The sequence below is a fragment of the Heptranchias perlo genome, chromosome 7 (genome assembly GCF_035084215.1).
Source record: "Heptranchias perlo isolate sHepPer1 chromosome 7, sHepPer1.hap1, whole genome shotgun sequence".
NCBI lineage: Eukaryota > Metazoa > Chordata > Chondrichthyes > Hexanchiformes > Hexanchidae > Heptranchias > Heptranchias perlo.
The window spans coordinates 61,697,732-61,723,428 of record NC_090331.1 but is presented as its reverse complement, the minus strand read 5'-3'; the positions used below and the strand labels follow the sequence as shown (position 1 = coordinate 61,723,428).

At 41.8% G+C, this 25,697-nt stretch overlaps 1 protein-coding gene across 1 annotated transcript in view; it reads left to right on the top strand.

Annotated features, from left to right (window-relative positions):
- Positions 1-25,697, top strand: part of calcrlb (calcitonin receptor-like b) — a 63,958-nt gene that overhangs the window by 28,613 nt on the left and 9,648 nt on the right. Inside the window, exons 2-7 of the mRNA XM_067987698.1 lie at positions 15,104-15,196; positions 15,965-16,112; positions 19,486-19,602; positions 22,939-23,051; positions 23,173-23,264; positions 25,169-25,295. Of these exons, the coding sequence (XP_067843799.1) occupies positions 15,137-15,196; positions 15,965-16,112; positions 19,486-19,602; positions 22,939-23,051; positions 23,173-23,264; positions 25,169-25,295 (657 nt within the window). The 5' untranslated portion in view covers positions 15,104-15,136. The remainder of the gene's footprint in view (positions 1-15,103; positions 15,197-15,964; positions 16,113-19,485; positions 19,603-22,938; positions 23,052-23,172; positions 23,265-25,168; positions 25,296-25,697) is intronic.

Sequence of the window (25,697 nt, the reverse complement as noted above, 5' to 3'; positions counted from 1 at the left end):
TTGTCACTGTAAACTTCTTACTTTTCAGATGGGGGTAGAAATTGATATGTGTCTTGCCCATTTTTTTTGGCATAAAATGGGTGCAACGTATACCAATTTCTGAGCACTTGGTCCTGCTCCGGCATATTGGTCCTCGCTGTTTTTAGGCATCCTTGGCAACTGCCTGAAAGCAGCGTTGGACCAATTTAAATAGGCAAAGAAAGGTGATGCCCCTGTTTCAGGACCCTTCTGCAGAATTCATGAAAATCTAGGCAGAGCATGTGTTGCATGCTCCAACTACTTTTCCCAGTTCGACAGCAACCTAACCAGCAGTCCTTAAAGTGACAGCTGGAGGGAGCTGAAGAAATGGTGGGGAAAATATTTTACTTCGCCCCCACCCCCATGAAGCCAGGAGGAGCAGAATGTGCTCCCCCTGGGTCAGTAGCACTGCTGCAGGTCACTGTTGGCCCGTACTCAGCGGCCCCCCCACAACCACTGCATTTTTCTCTCTCACTCCATCCACCTCCCCCCACCCCCTGGAATTACCCGAGAGCTGTTGCCAGCGAGCAACAGGCCCAAATTCGATCAACGGCATTGGGCGAGCTGCATCTGGAGGTGCGATAGTGACTGGCAGCTCACCTATATTATTAAAATGAGGCCCGAGGCCCAATTGTGGATGAGCCTTAGGCCTCTGGCTTCTGGTGTGGTTGCAGTGCGCAAATGTCTCCCCCAAAATGTTAAAACTTATTTGAAAACGTTTGTAGTGTAGCAGGCATAACATCTGTTGCTGAATGATCATGGTGGTAAGGTGGTTAAACTTTTGCATCAGCCTTTTCGAGTACCTGATGCTGCCTGAAAATTTGCCAAATCTGGGTATCATGGTTAGGAATTATTGGCTATTTGACCTCGAAGGGATTTTTGTTTTAAACTACAACGTGTTTCTGATATGAACTCAGCTTCAGGGCTTTCAGGGTTAATTCACAATGATTGTTTTTAACATCGAGAAATGCTGGAGCAGCTGATACAAAGAGGAGATTGGTATGGCAATAAGGGGATTGGTATGTTAATGAGCAGCTATTAAAACCGTTATCTTTAATGATGTACAATGGGGACGGGGGGTGTGTAGGCCATTAAATCATCCCTGCCATTCAGTATCCTTGTATTGGGATAATAGTGTTCATTCTGAAAACAGGAGTTAGTTGTCAAGGACCCCACCATATCTTGAGGGAGAGGGAGGTGGTAATCAGTTTAATTGGCAGCTCTTCCCCTTGTCAGGGAAGGGGTTGGAGCTTGAGTTCCCCACCATTTCCTGTGCACATAAGATACAAAAAAAGGGAAGAAACACTTGTTTAAGGTCAGTCCTAACAATGGCTGCTGAGTGTGGCAGGGAGGACCACATCCCATGAATGAATAAAAAAAAAGCTCAGGCTGAAATAGGCGGTCATATGTGTTTTAGCCCACTAAAAGAGAAGGTATAGCATAGTTTATTGGGGCTCGATATTGCCAGGGCTGCGGGTTCGCGGCGGGGGGGATCGCGCCCGGTGAAATCAGTCTGCCACCCGCGCGCGATCGCAGCCTAATTGGAGCCACTTACTTGGTCTTCCGGGTTCCCCGCTGCTGATCTGCGCGTCGGGCGGGCTGCGCAGGCGCAGTAAGGTCTGTCAGCTGGAGGAGCTCTATTTAAAGGGGCAGTCCTCCACTGACAGATGCTGCAACAAATAGGAAAAATTACAGCATGGAGCAACCCAGTTTAATGATGCCTCACTCCAGGTATCATTAGATGGGGTGAGGAGGAGGGGGAGGACAGAGACCTTCCCCCCGGCGGGCGGGAGGAAGCGGCCTGCCTCTGCCACCAGGAAGGCCTGGCTCAAGGTGGCAGAGGAGGTCACCTGCACCACCAACATATCGCCCACCTGCATACAGTGCAGGAGGTGCTGCAATGCCATAAGTAGGTCAGCCAAAGTGAGTACACTTACTTATTCCCCTGCACTCCGTCTGCCACATCATCGCCCCCACCCCACATCTCCTTCTGCACTGCCAACACTACTCTGTCACATCACCCCTCACACCCACCCAAACCTCATCCTCATCTTACCCGCACTTACTCACCTCGCCAGTACTCATCCTGCCACTACCACTCAACCCAATCCTCATACAATCTCATGGCTCTATCTCATACTCACCCTCTCGTGCATCTCTTTCACAGTCAGCCTCACTCAACCTGCCACTACCTGTGCTGCAGCCACAGGGCATGCATCACATATGTGCAGTCGGAAGTGTAAGGCAAACGTGTTGTGAGCATGAAGGGGATGCACAAGGGTGTTTGAGGGTTTGTCATGGTTTTTACTTATATTTAATTTCTGAGCAACTCACATTACATATTATATTGGCACCACTACTGTCACGTCTTTGCGAATCTTGTCTGGTTTGTGCAATAATGCCCTTTCCTGAGGATCACAATGAAGACCCACACCTGATGCCACCCATTGTGTCACTGCAGAGTGGGTGTAGGTGTATTTGCAGGGCTCTTTTGTGCAGACGACTGAGAGACGTCGGCGATGTCCCCGGTGGCACCCTGGAAGGATGCGGAGGAGATGTTGTTGAGGGCAGTGATGACGTTGACAGCGACAGGTAAGAAGATGGTGCTCGGGCCAGCCGGGAGCAGCTCGGCATGAAGGAGGCTGCAGATGTCCACGACTACATGTCGAGTGACTCTGAGCCTCCGTGTGCACTGCTGCTCAGAGAGGTCCAGGAAGCTGAACTTCGGTCTGTGGACCCTGTGGCGAGGGTAGTGCCCCCTGCGACGCATCTCTCTCTGTGGTTGCCCTCCCTCCTGCTGTGCAGGTGGATGTGTCACAGCACTGTGTTGTGGAGCTCCACGTGTCAGAGGTGGACGGCTTGGCCGGCGAGGCTGGTGATGCTGTTCGCCCTCCGAGGAGGTCATGACTGCAGCTACGGCGGCCCCCATCCGGAAGATGTACATCTGAGGGGGTCCGCAAGGTAGGTACATGTCTCTGGACCCTGGGGTAAGTGTGCAGGTTGGTGAATTTGATTGTCAGGAGGAGGGTGGTGGAGGCCAAACTTTGTCCCAAGTGACAGAGTGGCCCCCTGCAATGAGTGAGGGTCTCCCCCCACCACCTGTCAAATGGACCTTTGCAGCTGATAGCTGCAACATGTCCATTTGAACTAGGAGTGTTTCCCCCAGTACGGGAAACAGTCCCAGTTGTTTCTAAAATCCCACCCCTCCAGACATATTCCCTTAATCAGGTCTGTTAATGACCTGAAATAGCAATGTAAATAGTCTTAAGTGGCACCCCGCTAGCTTTAATTGCCTGTGGGATTCCCACCAGCGGGGGCTGCGTGCGCACGTCGGCGCATCTGTGGGGAACCCGGAAGTGGGCGGGTTGGAGCCGGGTTCCCGACCCGCTCCGGGATTCCCCGATTTTCGGAGCGCCCCGCCAGGAACGCACCCGATAGCGGGTGCTAAAATGGAGGCCTTAATGTTCTTGTTTGCAAGGAGGGACTGAAGTTAAGGTGAAGTAAGTCAGATTTGCTATAATGTTACTCTGTACATTTATTCGATGACTGTAAAATAAAGACTGCTTAACAATTCACATCTGACCTCATCTTACTAAAGTATTAATCAGTCCACCTTTAAACATTGGAGAAGTGCACATGAGGGCATGTTTGAGGATCGGGACATCCAGTTCATATAATAAGAGGCTCTCATTGTTACACCTACCCCCCTCCTCACCTCCGTCCCAGGTTATGTTACCATACATTTAAGTATTGGGTAGTAATAGTCAACTTCTGATCCTGAGGGACGTGGGTCTGCTTATGGGAAACTCCGCTGAGGGCTAAGCCAAGAGAATTTTGAAGACAGACCCAAAATTTGTAACTCAGGGGTGTAACAAAAATTATGTATTTCTGTCTCAGTTTTGGTTTAGTGGCTGCCCCTTTAAACCAGTCATAATACATAAGCACCTTTAATTTTTGTGGGGGTTCTTCCCATCTTCTGCCATAATTTCAGTGGAAAATCGATGGAAGCCCCTGAAAAATGATTCAAGTGGCCATTCATGTCATTTCTGCAGTGTTTCCGCCCAAGTCACGACAGAAGTTCAGGAGGACACAGCAAAAATTCCACCCCAAGGAGTTTCAGTGGCCAATGATCCATGAGAAGATACAACGTGAAATCTCAGAAGTAATCAACCGGTAGCAGTCAGTTTGATACTCCTTAAGGAAAGGGGAAACACGGGTAGATCTTGACTTTGTGCGATGGTGTAAAATGGGTGATAGTGAGTCGGCAGCCTGTTTTACATCTGTCCCGATTTTTATTTCTATTGACTTTATCAGAAATAAAATTCGGGAGAGATGTAAAACAGGCTGCCGACTCGCTATCATCCGTTTTACACCATCGCACAAAGTCAAGATCCATCCCCGTGTATGTTGTAAAAGATATTTACAAGGGATTAGGTTAGTTCTTCGAATTGTGATCTTTTTATTATTTTGTCCACTCAAGGAGCTAGATGGAAGATTGTCTAATATAAATATATAACTATATTATACTAGTGTTTCTTCTGTTTCTGTTCATCTTTTGTAAAATAAATTTGCTTGATATTTTAATTTAAAAGGTCTGATGTTATGCTCAACTGTTCTTTGAAGACCAGAGTGAGATCTTATGAAGACACAGAAGAGGCCCCATAGCTAAAAGCAATTATTAAACGAGGTCTGTTGTTCATTTCCTGGCCGTATTTCCAAAATGTTACTTGGATCTCAAGGCAAGGACTGACACTTTCAATGGTATAAGGAGATGGGATTCAGCCATGAGAGAGAAAGACCCAAAACCATAAAAAGAGACAATGTCCCTTTAATATTTCGCAAAGCTATAACCCTCCATTTATAACATTTTAGCAGTAATGGGATTGAAAAAATAATGAAATATTATGTTTAATAAAATCAGGCTTTCCATTGTATTAACTCATTTATAATCTATTAGGAAAGCTGTTAAATGTCAGACTGAAGCCCGTTTATAAATATTTGATAGCTAAATGTAAAATGTCTTATTAATTTCTAATGTATACTGGTTATGAATCATTGAACGTGTTCCTTTTCCATTTGATATCAGCACATTCTCAAAAATTATCACTCCAAAAATGATGTCATCAATTAGTTATGTTAACTGTCACTGTGCCTAATATTTATTACAAGTTGAAGAAACGTGTTACTTAAGATTTTTATGATTTGCTTTTTTACAGCTTTACTGAAACACAAACTGAGGTATTTTCAAATTTACTGCAACATAACATATTTTATAGGTACATGACGCCAGTGTTATAACACATTTATTAAACGTTAAAATTGTACTGCTGCAATTTGACCAAACATTAAGTACAAGTCTGTAGTGTGTATGCAAAATAAAGTACATCACTATTAACATTACATGGCAAAGTCAACTTAGATATCTTTGGTTGAGTAATCTTGTAGAGATAGGAATGATTAAACAATCAACGACTTGTCTGACATTCAGTTTTTGGACAGATGTTTAAAAATGCTGTGATATGATGGCATATACACTGAACCAGACAATGTGATTAATTGTTACAAACTAGGTATTATGGATACACAGAGTTGATGGAACACATTCACCAAAGTACAGTAATCTATACCATGTTGGTAGTCATCCAGCTGACTGTAGACAACACTTCTATATTGTGTTCTGTGAAGCTTTTAATGTCACCGAAGAAATTGAGCTAAAGTGGTCAGTTACAGAAAACTACAAAGAACAAAGGTCTGGTTGGGTGTCCACGGAGTCATCTTAAAGAATTCTTTGTGTTTTTTGTATAATCGTCACTTGTACTTATAATGAACCAGGTACTACAATTTCGGTTTACGTGTAGACAATGAATATCATGTTGTTTTGGAATGAGGTACTGATCCAAGTTTAATGTAAAATTTTCAGTTAAATATTATTGTAATTCATATTAGTCTATCAGAGCTAGCTAGGCAACTGGTTCACCGACATTAGTGCCTTCAAGCAAAGAATATCCATAAAGATATGCTTCAGTTTCAAGTTCATTAGAAAAGATCTGGTTGAGGTGCTGTGTACCTCATCAGAGTTGTTCCTATAAAGCATTCCTGCTCCTAATTAGAATATGAATTATAAGTGTGAATTATATCAGAACAGAATGATATTAATACTCAGGATTCTGTCCTGCTTAACTGCGTCCCCTGTAATAACCTACACTACGCAAGCAAATCTTCACAAGCCGTGGCGCTTGGTATAGATGACAGTGTTATAGATGATAGTGTTATATCCAAGTTTGTTTATAAACAACTTTCTTAATTTTAATCTTGCTTATTGTCATATGCACATAACTTCATTACATATAGATTCTAGACTTGTGAATTATATGTCCTTTAGTAATTATTCCAAATGACTTCTGATTAACTGTATATATTCATGCCTGTAAAAATTGAGCACTGAACTGCCCCAGCTGTATTTTTGTGTATCACTGGGGCAAGATTTCCTCAGTGCTCTCGGTGTAGTGACAATGTACGATATTCTTTATAAAGACCTTTATGATTTTGCAACATCGAGCGCACGGAGAAAATCTTCCCCCGTTGTCTTTATAAATGAGATGTGTAACAATCTGCATGAATGCAATCGAGTGAACTGCTAGAATAAAACCAACAAATAACATTAAGGGGCCCATTTGATAACTTTGTTACAGCAGCAGCAGTATGTCATTAGTGGCCATATTGAGCTTTCTCTGAAATTCCGTATTTTGCGAGTAGTTTGATGTGTTTGTCCAGTGTTTGTAGACTCTGTGCCAAAGATAATGTCACTTTTGGCATGAGGAGATGCCAAGAGCACTATTTTCAGTGGGCACCACAGGGAAATAGTTTTTTAATATTTTGTCATCATGCACCATTCCCCAGCTCTACTGGTGGATAGGCAGTCTGCATATAGGCCTCTGCTAATACCACTCCTGAGGCTGCTGTCAGGGATAATAAGAATATGAGCCAGTATGATCCATCTTGTCATTATCCCTCCCTTCCTGTGGGAAGCATCAAGCCTTTCCTTGAAGCATCCCCCGAGGTCACAACAGAAATGAAGAGCTCACTCTCATGACCTATCATGCTGTGGTGTCACACGTAAAGAAGTAACCTGCTACATCAAATGAACCAGCATTGTAATTTTCACTGCAGTGTCGCATTAAAAAAAACTTGAATAACAAAGAAAACCATACTTTGATAATAGTCCAAGAAGCTTCAGGACAAAAGGGCTGCACTGCAAAATCCTCAATGCTTATCACCTCATCCACTTAATTCTTCTTAATTCACTTATTGTACTATTTTTCAGTCAGATATCATAAAGGAACAATTCACATTACCAAAGGTTTATTAAGCTTTAAATTCCTCTGCCTTGAATATTTTATCAATAGAATCAAAAGACACCAAATTATTTCTTATTCATTTATAAGGCATTCATATCATTTAATGTGATCAGTGCTGTACTTGTTGCAATGCGTTAACAAGCTACAGCTAATCTGAATATAACATATAAACAAGCCTAAATCCTTTCAACCTCAGTCAAGAGAATATTAAGATTTAATGGCCTATGCAGCACATGCTGCACGAACCTAATGAGGCCGATGGCAGAACCACAGCAAATTAGTCCATCGGCCATAATAGTGTAGTATCTGCGAGCTGCGGGTGCCAGCCGCGGCCCTAGAGGCAGTTCGCGGTCATGGGGGCAGCAAGATCGGCCGCCTGGGAAGCTGGCTGGGACTCAAGAGAGGGGGACACAATCGGGAGGGGGCGAGCGGTGGCAGTCAGAGGGCCGGGGTTTTAATGTGGAACCAGGAGGAGGACTCCTGCTCCTTATGACTCCACAATAAGGTAAGTAAAAAACTTTTAACTTCACTTTTGGGTGGCAACCTTTTAAAGACTGTTGGTTTGGCTGCTGATCGCTGCGGTCAACCGTAAATAATTTTTCACAGGGATTTGAAACAGGTGTACGCAGTGGCCCTGGACGCCTACTGAGCAGCCTGATCCAATATGGCTTGCGGCGCACTTCCAGCTCAGAATGAGCGCGCACATGCCACCTCCCATATTAGACCTGTAGGTGCCCATTTTATGCCTGAAAAATACATGCAGCTTGATTGAGTTTCAAGGCCAGTTTGTGCCCCCTTCTGCTCTGCCACCACTGACCCATGCTGGAGTATTATTTAACAACAGCGATGATGACACGACGGCGGTAGAGGCAATGACAACATCTTGCATTTATTCAGCTCCTTTAACGTAGAAAGATGTTGCAAGGCACTTCACAGAAGCATAAGGAAAATGGATGCTGAGCCAAAGAAGAGGGTTGACCAAAAGCCTGGTGAAAGAGGTGGGTTTTATGGAGGATCTTAATGGAGGAAAGATGGAGGGGTTCAAGGAGAGGATTCCAGATAGTTGAACCTAAGCTGAAGGCATGACTGTCAATGTTGGGGTTAAGGGAGGGAGGATGCACAAGAGGCCAGAGTCAGAGGAATAGAGAGTGGAGGGTTTTTTAGGGCTGGCGAAGGTTACAGAGAGTGGGATGGGTGAGGCCGCCGAGGAATTTAAACTCGAGGATTAGAATTTTAAACTTGAGGCACTGGGCAAACGGGAGCCAATGTAGGTCAGTGAGGACAGGTTTGATGGGCGAGTTGGACTTGTTACAGGATAGGAAACAAACAACAGAGTTTCGGATGAGCTGAGGTTTACAGGGGGTGGAGGATGGAAAGCTGTCAAGGAGAACATTGGAATAATCGATTCTGAGGTGACAAAGGCATGAATGAGACTTTCAGTGACAAATGGATCGAAGTAGGTGGTGTTACGGAAGTGAAAGTAGGCAGTAATTGTGATAGAGAGCATATGAGGTCAGAAGTTCAGCTCAGGGTCAAACAGAACACTGAGGTTGCGAACAGTTTGGTTTAGCCTGAGCCAGTTCCAAGCCTGATGTTGGAGCACCTAATCACTTTCATACCCACTTCTTGTTAAAAGCTGTACCCTATACTAAGTTAAGCTCAAAAGTTACTTTAATTCTTGTTCCGCTGAATAAACTGGAACTCCATGCAGTCATTTACAACTCAAAGTTGAGAAATTAGCCTAACTCAGCCTTAGTTTGTAACCCTTTATTATCATTGTATTCAAACTCATCAAACAAAATACAGCATTTTTTACCACCGAGTTTGTTAATTGGTTTTGAACATAGGAGAATACAAAAATGACAGGCAGGAATGGAGAAGTGGGTCTGCCCCACATCATGACTGGATATGTCCTACCCCTCCCCGCCGCAACCATGTCATCTCCTGGGAGAGGCAAAAAAACCAGGGCCAATAAAGGGAAAAAAAATTGGAAAATTCCTCTCCAACTCCCTTGGGTGATCACATTGACCGTGCTTACGTTAACTGTTAACCCACCCATCTTTATGCAATCTCTGCCCCAGCCAAGACGCGGTCCAGCTCCCTCTTGAAGGCGTGCAGAGAGTCAGCACCCACCTCACAAACCGACAAACCATATGTCCGCAAGGATCCCTCCTGTGCCTAAAACTTTCCAGCCACAATCCAAGCAGTTTGATGGAGCCAAGAGGTAGGCTTGTCAAATCAGATGTACGTCGGAATTTCCAGTCGGCCATACTGCAGGTTTACACTATTCAGACATGATCAAAAGGCCCACTACTGGCTTCCACAATATCCTTTTGTTATTTAGAAGAAATATTAAGGCAACAGGAAAGCTTCCCTTTGAGAATATAAACCATTTTATCATCTTGCAGAAGTCTCTTCCTCATGTAAGAAATAGTAACTCTCAGCATGTTTATTGAAAAATATTTTCCCATTTCACAGATAGTGGGTAAGCGGCAGAGTAAGTTTTAGATCAAATGCGAGGTATTGATTTGTTTTTCTCAGGAACCATTGCTGGAATTACTCATCAATTCCACCAAAACATACAATTATAAGAATGAGAAAAGGCCCATTCAATGTCAAGCTCACCCTATCATTGAGCTCCTCTTCCTTGACTCAAACCAATTATTATTTGTCTCTCTTCAACTCCAATTTGAAATGCCATGACTCTTTTCAAATTGGGAAATAAATTATGTTAGTTTTTAGTAAACTATTCCTTTCCCTTAAATATATTGAATGTTTGGAGCATGCTTGTTGTCAATTTATTCTATTAACATTAAGTTAATCATTAAATTACATTTAACAGCTTTTTTTTGATGGTACAATACCCTCCAATGAGGAAACATAATTTTCCCTTCCATTTTCCTCTCCTTGCAGGTCACCCCATCTCTTGCATCTAAGAAGGTGAGTGGGTACCTGCTGCTAGACCTCCAAAGATATCACCCTTTGGCGTGCCATCATGAGCGTTGAGACTGACTAGACAGAGACACCAAATCTGATTTTTACTCCCCCCTGCACTGCAGCTGATACAGTTTCAACCTGCCACTCTGTTAAGTGCCAATCTCAGCTGTGCTTTTCAAGAAAGTGCCTGGTCTTTGCTTAGAGAAGCTGCAGTGCATAGGTAGTACAGTATTGTATCAACTTCTACTGTACTGTATTGGTTGGAATGTACCAGCAATACTGTACTATAATGACTGCAGTGCAATGGTAGTACTATACTGTAATGGTTGCAGTGTATCACCTGTACTGTGCTACAATAGTCGCAATGCTGTACTGTATTGACTACAGTGTTCCATCAGCACTGTACTTTATCAACCGTAGTGTAGTTGATTTTGGACAGCACTCCAGCTAATTCCAGCACTCAGCAGAAATTTCTACTATTTTAGTAGTAATTTAACAGTAGTACTTTTAAAATTTCCATGGAAATTGAAATTTGGGAGCAAAATCACACATCGTAGTTGGTTACGAAAATCACAGGATTTGTCCTGGTGTGAGAAATCACTAACCATAACCATTATTCAAGTTCGAGACTTGGAAGTGAAACCCAGCTGGCTATTCATCCCCAAAGACTCTTGCAGTTCCTGCTGATGATCACCGACTTGCAGTTCCAACAGATATATTTATATATATTTGCCAAGCGTGAGAAGCTAAGGCTGAATCATTATTGTTATTGTGCTGCCACCATTGGTGGCCTTGCCTTCAGCCGTCTAGGCTCTGGAATTCCCTCTCTGAACCTCTGAACCTCTCTGTCCTCCTTTAAGATGCTCCTTAAAACCCACCTCACCTCTCCTAATATCTCTTTCTTTGGCTCGGTGTCAAATTTTGTCTGATAATGCTCCTCTGAAGCCCCTTGGGTTATTTTACTATGTTAAAGGTGCTATATAAATGCAAGTTATTGTTGTTGTTAGCAGTATCAAATGGAGAAGTATAAAGTGCCTAGTCAGCTTGGGCTTTAAAGATCATTTGACAATGTATCAAAAATATTGGGATATTTGAATAGAGTAAATTTCATGCTTATGTGATCCCCATGAGGAATCAGGGCTGCAGTATCATAGCCCTTTTTCCGACCCACCCTTCCTTCAAGCATGGCATCCCTGCTGGGAGCATGGGGTTGCTGAATTTACCCTTGTCTGAATAATAGTGCAAACCGGAAACAAAACTCATACCTATCAAGGAACTGAAATTCGGACTTTAGATTCAGGAGCACTATTTCTCAAGCTTTTCAATGGAAAATTTGCATTGGGATTTCTTACCCTTCATACTACTTATGTCTTACCGTTGGGTCTGTAGACAGTTTGAGGTGTAATCAACATCTGGCACAACTGTTTGTCCAAATTCATTGCAACCAAGCACGTTAAAAAAAATCTGAATTGTAATTGATACTGCAAAGGCTATGGGTCCCGACAACATCCCGACTGTAGTGCTGAAGACTTGAGCTCCAGAACTAGCCACACATCTAGCCAAGCTGTTCCAGTACAGCTACAACACTAGCATCTACCCGACAATGTGGAAATTTGCCCAGGTATCTCCTGTCCACGAAAAGCAGGACAAATCCAATCCGGCCAAATACCGCCCATCAGTCTACTCTCAATCATCAGCAAAGTGATGGAAGGTGTCGTCGACAGTGCTATCGAGTGGCACTTACTCACCAATAACCTGCTCACCGATGCTCAGTTTGGGTTCCGCCAGGACCACTCGGCTCCAGACCTCATTACAGCCTTGGTCCAAACATGGAGAAAAGAGCTGAATTCCAGAGGTGTTGTCCTGCCACCTCCTGTGCGATGCCTCCACCAAACACATCTTCCCCTCCCCTCCCCTTTCAGCATTCCGAAGGGACCATTCCCTCCACGACACCCTGGTCCACACTTCCATCACCCTCAACAACACTCCCTTTCTCACGGCACCTTCCCATGCAAGCGCAGGAGATGCAACACCTGCCCTTTCATCTCCTCCCTTCCCACCGTTCAGGGCCCCAAACACTCCTTCCAGGTGAAACAGCGGTTCACTTGTACTTCTTCCAATTTAGTATACTGTATTCGCTCACAATGCGGTCCCCTCTACATTGGGGAGACCAAACACAGACTGGGTGATCACTTTGCTGAACACCTCCGCTCTGTCCACAAGCTTGACCCTGACCTGCCAGTTATTTGCCATTTTAATTCTCCTCTTACTTTTCCAATGAAGCTCAATGGAAGCTCGAGGAACAGCACCTCATCTTTCGTTTAGGCACTTTACAACCTTCCGGACTCAACATTGATTTCAATAACTTCAGATCATAACCACTGCTCCCATTTTTTCCAGACAGCAGGTGCTGGTAATGGTTCTGCTGTTGCCATTTACAGCTCCTCTAGACCCATCTTTTGTTTCTTAACCTGTCCCATTACCACCCTCCTTGCCTTGCACCATCGTCCCTTTTGTCATTTAATCACTCCTGCCCTCTACCCTATCATAGATCTTCCCTTTTGTTCTTTCCTCCCCTCCCCTTCCTCCCCCCTTTCACTGGCTCTCTACTTGCTTAAAAACTGTTAAGTCATTAACTTCTTCCAGTTCTGACGAAAGGTCATCGACCTGAAACGTTAACTCTGTTTCTCTCTCCACAGATGCTCCTTGACCTGCTGAGTATTTTCAGCATTTTCTGTTTTTATATTGTATTAAATATCACCTTGGCACATCCCAAAATGCTTAATGACCAACAATGCCCTCAACCAACATCACTAAAATAGATTATCTGGTCATATCCCTCAGCACTGCACTGAAGTGTCAGCCTAAGTTATGTGCTCAGGTCCTGCAATAGGGGAGGGGAGTTGAACCCACTAACTTCTAATTCAGAGGCAAGAATGCTACAGAATGAGCAAAGTATCTGCAGTTAGTCTGTGTCATTAAGTAAGGCAGAGAAACAATGCCACATTTCCTTAAGAAGCCTTATGAATATCATTATTTGTTTACAGCAGATTTGCTTGGGAAGAGGATTGGCTGTTGATGCATCAGTCACACATTATGGAGTCCTTTCTGACACATTTACAAACGCCGTCCTGTTTGAAAATACGCTATTGATCCTCTGTGATCTGAAGTAAAGATGTTACACAAGTTTTTTTTTAAAGTTTCTAATTTGGCAATATGGTGTAAAATTAGCACATGTAATTATAAATGCTTCAAATTTTTTTTGTTGGAAGTGCAGACTGTTTTTGGCATGCAGCCAGCATGCGTTATGTATTTAGCATGTATCATAAATAAAAGTGTTTACTGTTTAGCGGCTAAGGAACAAAGGGACACTGGCAAACGGGTGTATACATTACAGGCTTGGTCATAAAAAGCTGCGTGAGTTGTGGATTATGCAGTGGATTTTATAATACTGTGGCTCACTCTCGCCTTTGAGTCAGATGGTTGTGGATTCAAGTCCCATCCCAGAGACATGAGCACAGTACTGAGGGAGTTCTGCATTGCTGCTGGTGCCTTCCTTCAGAGGAGACGTTAAACTCCGTCTACCCTCTCAGGAGGACGTAGAAGATCCCATGGCACTACTTCGAACAGCAGAGGAGTTCTCTTTGGTGATCTGGCCAATATTTATCCCTCAACCAACATCACTATAACAGATTAATCTGGTCATTTATCATATTGTTGTTCGTGGGACGTTGCTGTGTTTCCTATATTGTAACAGTGACTACACTTCAAAAGTACTTCATTGGCTGTGAAGTGCTTTGGGGTGTCCTGAGGTTGTGAAAGGTGCAATATCAATACAAGTTCTTTCTTTCTTAAGTCTAATGTTCGGGAGTATTTGGGATTCAGCTTTGGAAAGACAAAAACAGATGCGTATGCAGCAGCGGACAACCCCTATTAGATCACCAGGCTAACAGTAATGGGTTGAATTCATATTGTTTTGCTGTACTACCCAGGCCATCAAGAAAAAAATAATTTCAAAATAACTAAATATCGAGCATGACAATGTATGGAGTGCTCTGTTGCTATGTTAGGATTGTCTGAGAGTGTACTTATATCAGCCTGAGAGCAATAGCTGTATATTGGTTCCAATGTGTTTATGCAGCCTCCCCCCTGTTGTGTCCTTGCATGCATATACTCCTTACTGTTAAATTTTAAAATTATGAAGAGTACAGATGTAAGCGCTTGGACTCTCAAAACATTTAAAATTCTGCATGAGTTTATAAAGTGCCCGGGGGTCAAAGGGAGCAACTTTAAAATCCAGATTGACTCCACCACATAGCAATTACACTCCATCTGGTGTCATACCCGAGTGCCTCCTCCAAGGGGTTTCACATTATCCCTCTCTGGAGTCAGATCAGGGCCCCAACCCAGAGTTACACTGTCACTTTTGTATAGCTGTGAAGAAAACACTTCACACCATAAGCTGCAGTAGAAATGTCTCCTTAAATGGACAAGTGGCACCAAGCTCAAAGTGACCTGAATTTGAAAGGCTGAGATCCGATTTATTTGGGTACTTTAGAAGTTTAAACTGCAATTCAGAGCTAATGGTGTTTGCATGAACACCATGATATTAAGCAGGAAAAGTGTACAATCTCTATGAAAAATGATATTAAGCAAGAAAAGTGTACAATCCCTATGATATATGATATTAAGCAGGAAAAGTATAGAATCCCTATTCTGAGATGAGTGTTATTTTAATATGTTCCAGTTGCTGTTTGTCACTCAGGCTATTTCTTCTATTACTTTTACAGGCTGTCATATTCAATAGTGAACTATTCTGGACAATGTCTTCGATGGAAGGGAACCTGCTGTTTCAGATTCTGTTCTTTATTTCCATTTCAAAGGTAGGCCTTAAAAATTCCTGCAGATAAACCAATTTGCTAATATATTAAAACTTTTTTAGCCTTTCTCATTTGAGCTTCATAAATTCTTCTACGGTACACATAGCGTAAATATAGTCTGTGTTATATGCATTTTATTTGGGAGATTTGCATCATTTGTACAGAAGGCACATACTGCTTGTATAGGTGATGTACACTATTTATATGCCAGCTTTACTGTGACAACATCCAGTGAGTCCTGGCTCCACTATTGTCAGCACTTTAATCTGTCCTCAAATATCAAAATCTTTGTGATAATGGGCTTATAGGTTCATATATACCTGTGCAGGAATGGTTACCTGGTAACCAGATCTGGTGAAGGGTCATGTTTTAGTCAGTGCATGCTTTACATCTGAAGTAACGAACCACAGCACAACACGCCGGTGGAATTTCTTTAGTTTTGCACAGTAACCTCCACATAACATTTTTTTGGTATCTTGAAGAGAGAAATGCTGATTTGGGTGGGGGGGGGGGGGGGGGGAGAGGGGGGGGGGCGGAGCGGCGGGGGGCGACTATAGGCTGTTGTCTAAAGGACAAACTATCAAGCTCACTTCCTGGCACTCACGGGACTTATGCTCAACTTCTAAAAAAAATTGTAAATTATTGAGCATAAATTGCATTTTTGCTGACAAAGAGATGCATGAAAGCTTGATGGCAAAACAATTTAACTTACTGTCACCTCCACAGATGTGTACACATTACATGTATACAACGATATATTTGTTTTTGCAGCTGTTTGCAGCAGCCGTGACTGATAACAATACAAGGAGTGCACCAGTGGAACCGTACCATGAGCTTGGCTTCACCAGGCAAAAAATAATGACTGCACAGTATGAATGCTACCAAAAGATTATGCAGCCTCCCATGTACAAAGAAAATGGTAATGGAAGAAGCGACATCTTTGCACACAATGCTAATATGTCAGCGATCGCTTTTACATTCAGGGTTGACTCTATTGACTCTACCCAATTTTACATTAGCTGTAAAGTAATCTATTTATTGATGGTAAATTAAAGTGCCGTGATTGCAATTTAAAGCGGTCAGTCAGCATTATCTTCTACATTTGCAGGATGAGGTATGATTGAGGAGTTAATATTAATGTAGTGGGCCATTTCTACTATACGGTTGGCATTGATATGAAGTGGTTTTCAGCTACGTTATGTAACTGGTGCGTGAGGCTGCCCGAATCAGATCTAGGGAACAGGTGTGAGGCCAGCTGAGGGAGGTAGTCTCACATAGCTTGGGCTTTGCAGCAGCGGCTGTACAATTATCATTGGCGGAAAGCAAACCTTTTAACCTTCGTTTTTATTTTTAGTAAGGAGCCATTAAAACTTTAACCAGCATGAGGAAACCACTGAACAGAGCGCTGCCCATGCTTGCACAGACCTCTGATTTCCTACGTCAGAGACCGACATAGGAGCCGACTATATAGCTCAGGCTTTGGTCTCAAACTGGTAGCTGTTATAAAACAATGCCTTTCGTGCATCTCTCAGTTTCGGTTACTGTAGCTTCCAAAGGCTGTAAAGAGTGTGCATGTGTGAATGGGTGCTGTGCAGTAGTGGATGCAAGTGTGCAGGGTGTCCCCCTTATATCGGATTGTCGATCCAAATGATGTATCTGTTTTGGCAGAAGTCGGTGCAGAGTTGTGAGGACGACTAGCTCTCTGGCAGTGGTGCTGCAGTTCCAAAGGCTCTGGCTGGGAATTTCCTCAGAGCTGCTCTCGCTCCACTGACCTAACTTCACCGGAAGTGTGTCAGAAACCCAGTTTACAACACGTAAACTAAATTCCCACTGTACTTCTGGTGAAGTTACAGCGGCGAGGAAATTCCCGGCATCTGTTACTCACTTCTTCGACAGCACCTCCCAAACCCACATCCTCCACCACCTAGAAGGACAAGGGCAGCAGGTACATGGGAATACCATCATCTCCAAGTTCCCCTCCAACTCACACACCATCCTGACTTGGACATATATCGACATTCCTTCATCGTCAAATTCCCTACCTAACAGCACTGTGGGAGAACCTTCACCACATGGACTGCAGCGGTTCAAGAAGGCGGCTGACCACCACCTTCTCAAGGGCAAATAGGGATGGGCAATAAATGCTGGCCTTGCTAGTACCGCCCATATCCCAAGAATGAATTAAAAAGAAGCTTGTTTTTAAACATTAAAAATATCCAAAATACTGATTTTACTTGTACCGGCTCTATAAAACAAACATTACAATCTCAATTTTTGTTAGTAAGGGTATCAAAGGATATGGAGCTAAGGTGGGTAAATGGAGTTGAGGTACAGATCAGCCATGATCTAAATGAATGGTGGAGCAGGCTCGAGGGGCTGAATGGCCTACTTCTGCTCCAGGGCACGTACATGGCATGTTAAGTGCTGTAGTAAGGAGAAGTGGTGGTAAAGGATATTAATGCCTCGATCCTATGATCCTACAATAAGAAGGAAAAGCTGCAAATGCTGGAAATCTGAAATAAAACAGAAAATGCTGGAAATGCACAGTAGGTCAGTCAGCATCTGTAAAGAGAAAACATATGCTATGATGTTTTGGGTATGAACCCTTCATCAGAACTCAGAAAAATGCTTTTTATAAACTTTTAAAAGATAAGTAAAATTTATTCTTTCAAATATTAATTAAATATTAAAACATTTATTCTTTTAGTGAATAGATGATTTATATTTTAGTGATAGGTTATTTATATTTTAATCCGTTGTCTTTACTTGGTGTTTTATTAATATTAATGATATCGGTTATAATTTTTAAGAGAACATGTATGGGATTATCTGAATGGGATTATCATCGTGCTTTTTGTTATCGTGTTTGGCTACATCTTGGTCTACAATTGTGCCGAGACTCTTGTCAGCAAATTTAGCAAAAGGACTTTTGGTCCCAGTAGCAGTTTGCCTGGCACATTTTCCCTTTCAGCAGATGACCACAGACAACAGCACTTAGCACTAAACCCTTAGTAACCTAAAACAGATTTTGAAAATCAGTTTATTTACAAAATTTTTCGCCTCAACATTCCTGTTGTTAACATGAAGATGTTTATGCCATTTAGAATTGCTGGTGGCAGTTAGAATAATGGGAAAGACATGTTTGTACATTGTCTTAACTTTACGTGCCCTGATGAAGTAGTGCGAGGGCACTTAATTCTCCTATTTGTGAAAAAATGTTAGAATCATAGAATCATACAGTGCAGAGGATGCCATTCAGCCCATCATGCCTGTGCAAAACCACCAATAAAACAGATTAGCTGGTCATTCATTGCTATTTGTCCGATCTTGCGGTGCACAAAATGGCAGCCACTTTTGAATACATAACAAAAGTGATTGCATTTGGGATGTCAAGAGAGATGTGATTAGGTGCTACATAATTGCGAGTTATTTCAAGTTTTTTCTTTCTAAATTGTTAACAATAATAGAATCATGGAATCCGAAGCAGGCCATTCAGTATCCAATTAGTCCCATTCCCCTGCTCTTTCCCCATAGCCCTGCAATTTTTTCCTTTTCAAGTATATATCCAATTCCCTTTTGAAAGTTACTATTGAATCTGCTTCCACCACCCTTTCAAGTAGTGCATTCCAGATCACAACAATTCGCTGTGTGAGAAAAATTCTTCTCAGCTCCCCTCTGGTTCTGTGGCTAATTATCTTAAATCTGTGTCCTCTGGTCACTGACCTCCCTGCCAGTGGAAACAGTTTCTCCTTGTTTACTCTTATAAGGGGTTTTGATAGAGTAAACATTTTGCGCAAACATTTTTGTTCGTTTGGGGAGGCAAAACAACCAGGAAAACCATGAACCATTCTGTCATAATGACATCTCAATGTCACCAACAAATCGAAGGGTAAATTCGGTGAGGTCCCACACTGCCACCAGACCTCACAAAAAATTTGCTCTTGTGTATGTTAAGGGGAAGCTATATAAGTACACAAGGGAGAAAGGAATAAAAGGATATGTTGCTATGAAGTAAGGTGGGAGGAGGCTCGTGTGAAGCATAAATACCAGCATAGACCTGTTGGGCTGAATGGCCCGTTTCTGTGCTGTATAATTCCAAGTAGTTCTATGTAAACTAATTAAGGTTTGCCAAATATATTTTCATGAAGACAGTGCTTTTTTAAAAAAAGAATGGAATTATACTTGTCGCAGTTCTACAGTTGGGAAAAGATTGCAGCCAATAATCTCTATGGATTACTATCATACTCTCTAGCATATGCTACAGCATTTTAAACATGCCTTTCTTTCATCAGAGACAAGCCCTTCCTGTAGCAGGACCTGGGACGGGTGGTTGTGCTGGGAAGATACTCCTCCAGGGACAGTGGCTGCCCAGCATTGCCCAGACTATTTCCAAGACTTCGATCCATCAGGTATGAGTACTATTGCTTTGTCATTCCCAGTTGCAGTAATCGCTACTCAAACATTCAGCAATCTTGAGGCTCAAAAGCTGCTCACCTCTGCCAGTCTCAGCCGAGCGCTGCAACAGCTGCACCTTATCTTTCCCTTTCTAGCTTATCCCTTGTGCGTGACAAGCATAAAAACATGAAATTCACAGCTACAACATATAGGCCCTGATTTAAATAATCAATTCAGGTGGGTCAAATTTGGGTCGACAAACTGGTGGATGTGGTTTCTGCCCCAGTTTGCTCGCCAGAAAAATGAGTTGCCCCGATCTTACGCTGGATCTCATAAAACAGCGTGGAATTTTGGGACCCGTGTGTTTATCTCCTGCACGACTGGAGGACTCTCCATTTATTAGTGGGTTGCCTTTCTAGCATGAGAGGGCACTTTGCCATTCCCTCACACTGTCCACAATGGTCTCCAGGGACACATCTGTGAAGTGGCCTTTTCAGGACCTCGTCGCTCCCTGCATGTTTGGCCCAATTTGAGCACTCCCCAGTTGGATTGCTGCCCTAAGTTTTGCTTATAATTACTAATTTTGTGATGTAGCAAAAATTTATTGTGCGCATCCATGTGGCACAGGCCACCTGCGGTTGTGGCACGGGGTTAAGGCTGCACTGAATGTTGCAATATTAGGTACGCCCCGTCATTCTCTGCACATGGGAAACACAGACCAGGAATCAGGCCAGCCAGCTGACTGGTCTCCAATCATAAAATATGACAAAGCCACATCAATCCAGGAGGCTTATACTTTCCTGACCACTCCCGCCAGCACAGTTGTTTCTCCCATTTAAAGAGCACTTCGTCATAGTCATAACACACCCAACCAGCAAGAAAGCACACTGAATAAACTTGTATCTCTCTGACAAATGAACACTTAATGTACAATCAGTGTGCTAAGAGCAAATTATCTTTTAGAGCTGGATGGTGTACAGAATATTAACACTGCCTGCCTCCATGGCCTCACCCCCTCCCTACTTCTGTAACCTCGTCCAGCCCTACAACCCTCCGAGATCTCTGCACTTCTCCAATTCTTGGCTGTTGCGCATCCCTGATTTTCATCGCTCCATCATTGGCGGCGGTGCCTTCAGCTGCCTAAGCCTTAAGCTCTGGAATTCCCTCCCTAAACCTCTCCGCCTATCTATCTCTCTCTCCTTTAAGACTCTCCTTAAAATCTATCTCTTTGACCGAGCCTTTGTTCACCTGTCCTAATATCACTTTATGTGGCTCGTATCAAATGTTGTTTGATAACATTCCTAGAAATGCCTTGCAACATTTTTACTATGTTAAAGGTGCTATATAAATGCAAGTTGGTGTTGCTGTCTTCATTTCACATAAAATACCAGAAATAAAATACATTTTTCCCGTTATCAGATACCTCATAAGTAGGTCTGAATGATTCATATATATATATACATTCAGGCCCAGTTGTCACCTTAGTCTACTACAAGGTATTTTTTGCACATCTTATCGAAACTGGAGGAGCAAAGAAACGTGCACCATAGGAAGTGATCCAGTTTCTTGAACATTTCACTGCACAAATAGTTCTACGCTGACAAATCTAATCCTGGATACTTATAAGCATAGCCACTGCGGCATTGATTAAAGTCAAGGCCAGGACTGTAGAACTGGTGCATTGACTGCCTTGATCTCCCTGGGCAAGTACATTCTAATAATATCAACGGAAATACCATTTATGAATTCTCGCCACAATTCCAATTCAAACATCCCTAAAAAGAGGAACAAGCTTTTTGTTATTTTGGAAGGTACTTAAAAATAAATACAAAATTATCAAGAACACAGTTACCAAATCTCTGTTGACTTTTGAGAAGATGGAGCACTCCAGATATTGGTTATTGTGATGGATTCTGCATAATATAGTAAGGCCAAAGAGTTAAGCTTCTTTGTAGATTAAATACCTTTATTATGAAACAAAAGAAGAATGGGAAGATGGTCCTAATAGCTTTCATTTGCATCAAAGTAACTCCCAGGTCTTTGCATTTAACGCTGCTGCATTATAGCCTTAAGCTTAGTTATAAATTCAGATTGAATCCATAACTGATACCAAATTAAAATGTTATTGAATTGATTGAAGTTATGATGAATGTTTTATCCTGAATCTCATGTATGATAGTATTCTTGAAGATTTATTTGAGGAAAGGAAATTGTGGTTCCTTTATTAAGTACATTTTTCTAGTTGTGTGCGTTGTTAGACTTCATCTTAATTATTACAGTTCTTTTACTATTACAACATAATAGTGAACATTCTGCAATGTGGCAGAAAATGTAACATGATAAAAATTGGAAGCTAGGATTGAATTGCCTCCACACGCATCACATTTATAAACCAAGACTATTGATTTCACTCCTAATGAATAACATTAAATAGATCTTTAACAGTGATAGTAATACAACCCAGAATCTTCAGTTAGCGTGAGGTGAACTTGCAGTAGTCTAGGGCAGAGAAAAATTGCATTATTAGGCATGCATGAAACTGGATGACCGTATCATTCCCGATTATGTAAGGAGCACAATTTGGACTTGATAATGATTTGAGTACTAGAATAGTGTCATGAGTTTGCTTATAATTTTATTGTAATTGTATTCTATTAGTGGTGCCCCCTCTTAACAGAAAATTTAAGTTGCCAACAAAAAATCATTTTTATCGGAAATTCACCTTTTGAACTTCTGCTCCTAAACTTAGGATAAATTGCTTTTTTAAAGAGTGAGAAAGTTAAATGGAATAACCTGTAAAACCAATACAGTAAAAAGCAGCTCATTGAATATTTACGTAACAACAGATTGACCACATAACAATAGTCACTGCACTTCAAAAGTAATTCATTTAGTGAAGTGCTTTGATATGTTTCAACATGAGAAGGCGATATATAAATGCAAGTATTATTACATTATTTATTATTAGATACCTGATAGAAAATTGGGAAAATCGGAGCCATTCAGCTCGTTTTCACTTTTGATGAATATTCTACAGAATAGCCTAAGGCATTTGATCTGGTTATTGTTCGATGATTAATGGAGGTCAATGGGGTATGCTGCAGCTGGAAAGAATAAATGTGGATGTAACTTATTTTTACAAGACTTAACTTGAGTGATGTATAGGTAGATTGTAGCAAACTGCACATGCAGATTATACCTGTAAATAGTCTCTCGTGCGGATTAAAATTAGTTCCCAGCCCGCCATCCTGGTAAAATTCCATTTACATTCAATGTGACCCTGCAGAAAGTTTTGGTCTGATCTTTCTTATTTTATTGGGATATATTTATTCTATTTGTTTCTCAAATAGAAAAAGCTATAAAGATTTGCGATGAAAGTGGAAAATGGTTTCGACACCCAGAGAGTATAAGAACGTGGACAAACTACACTCAGTGTAATGCACGTACAAAGGAAAAACTAAAGGTATCAATTGCAAAGGTTGCAATTTATTACTTTGTAAAGGTACAACTAGAGAATAAATATCAGCTGATCTTATTCCTAACCAAAAACAATAATTTCAAATGTTTCTTCTTTCCTAAAATAGACAGCATTGAACTTATTGTACTTGGCTGTGATTGGGCATGGATTGTCAGTGGCTTCATTGCTGATTTCTCTTGGCATATTCTTTTATTTCAAGTAAGTGTTGTACAGTTATTTCTTCATGTTATTGACAAAACATGCATTATACAGATATTTATTGAGGTTGAAGTCCGGAACACACAATAATATTACGTATTAAAATGACAGAATCTGTTTAAGCAACCAACTACGTTATATATTGATAAAGCACGTGGTCAGCCAATGTCATAATACTGGGGGTATTCAATTATAAAACTGATTTTTTTATGGAGCATAACAAAGTATGTCACTTTCCCATTTTACAGTTATTTAAGTAGCAACCTAATGTGCAACGCAGGTATATAAGTTTCTCCCTTAATCTGTGAATATAGGATTTATACATCAACATTGACAATAAATTAATACCACTACCACAATACCACATGAAAAAATTGCCGGTTTGTTCTTTCATGGTCCCTACAGAATGCTTTAGTGTTAAGATTTGTAAGGACTCAGAAATGGTGTTTAAGATCTGTAAGGAGTCAGAAGTGTTGTAAGGTACCTTTAATTGTCAGCTACATTAAGTGACACATAAATTATTTCATAGATACTTGACAACAATGTTGTAGTCAGCCCCACAGAGGAAATGGGAATATAAACTAAAATATAAAACATCTGGGTGAGTTTACATGGGTATCATTAAAGATAGGCACTGAAGAGATTTAGAACTTTGCACTCATCACTAATTAAAATATATATATATATATATGGGAAAAGATGACAGGCCAAGGCCCCACATTTATTTTTTTTATAATCTCATCTCAATGAAGGGTCAGAGGTCATTATTCACTCCCATTGAAAACAATGCTGTTGTTTATCTTAGATTTATCTGGGGACACCACTTCCTTAAACTAGATTTACAGAGGAAACGTAGCAGAAAGTCATTTATAAAATTCTGACAGTCACTTATGAAACTGATTTGTTTTCTGTTGTACACCGAGTAGAAACAAAAAATGTTTTCAGACAATGACTTAGATCCTTTAGTGGCCCACAGCATTGAAAGGAAGAGGTGCTATCACAGCACTATAAATGCTTGCTTCTGCAAAATTATACTTAAAACCTCATTATTGAAGACTCTGTTATTACAAATGGCCATTGTAGTAAGCGCTTACCCTGGTCCTAGGTGACCTTTGCATAGCCATTAAATGAGCTAAACCCTGAGATTGACTAATAGGGCTTGACTTTTTTTTACTGTTAATAATTTTGTTCCAGTCTTTAAATTGTATTTTATGCACAACTCACAGAGTGCCATATTGATATAAAATATTGGTTGGAGGAGGTTGCAGAAGAAGGTAGAGATAAGGCCATGGAGGAATTTAAAGATGAGGACAAAGATTTTGAATTCAGTGCATGGGTGGGGGGGGGGGGGCAAGGAAGCTATGAAGATTGTTGAAGAGAGGAGTAATAGGGGAGCAGGACTTAGTGTGGGACACAATGCAGGTGTGGGGTTTTGGATGAGCTGGAGTTTATGTATGGTGGAGGTCAAGGCTGAAGGTGACAAAGGCATGGATGAAAGTTTCAGCAGCACTGGGGGAGAGATAAGGCCAGAGGCAGGAGGTATTGGGGAAGTGGCAATAAGTGATCTGGGTGATGGATGGGATACAGGGTATGACAGTCAGCTCAGGGTAAAACAGAACACTGAGTCTGCATACTAATGGATTCAACACAAGCAAGCAGCTGGGACAGAAGATGGAATCAGAGGTTAGGGTGTGGTGGTTCTTAGTGGAATCGAAAAGGATAGTTTGATCCTTTCAGTGTTAAAATCAAATTAAGTGGAATTGTAGGATATACATGGGCAGCTGTTAGTCTGAGTGCAATATGAGCAATGTAATTTTAATGTTAATGTTCATAGAACAAAGACACTGTTTGAGATGAATACTTCAATACCAAGATAAGGCAATTTATTTCCTTTTCTTTTATAGGAGTTTAAGTTGCCAGAGGATAACGCTTCATAAAAATCTATTTTTCTCATTTGTTTGTAACTCCATCATCACCATCATCTGGCTAACAGTCGTGGCAAATAATCAGAAACTTGTTGCAAGTAATCCAGTGAGTATTCATTTGATAATTGCTGTGAGCTGCAGTGGTGCCTGGTGTAGAGATGAATTTAATACCTGGGAGAAAGGGACGCCCACCAAGTTGCTTACAGAGCAACTATGTAGAGCATGCACTACTTTAAGCTTTTGAACAAGGCATTAATGCCTAAGGGGAAGAATAAAGGGTCGATTTTCGGGAGTTTGATCCCATTGGGCTGGAGATAGGTGGTACAGTTTTCAGAGTTGAGCCACATTTCCATACCATTGGCAAGCTGCTCACACGTTTTGAGCTGCTTACTGATTGGTGAGGAACAGAGATCTAGTGGCTCCATCATGGAGTCTGGCTGCTGCAGGTAGGTAAATAGGGGGAGGGGATTCTGGGGGAGGACCGCGGAGGGTCGGGCATGCACTCCGC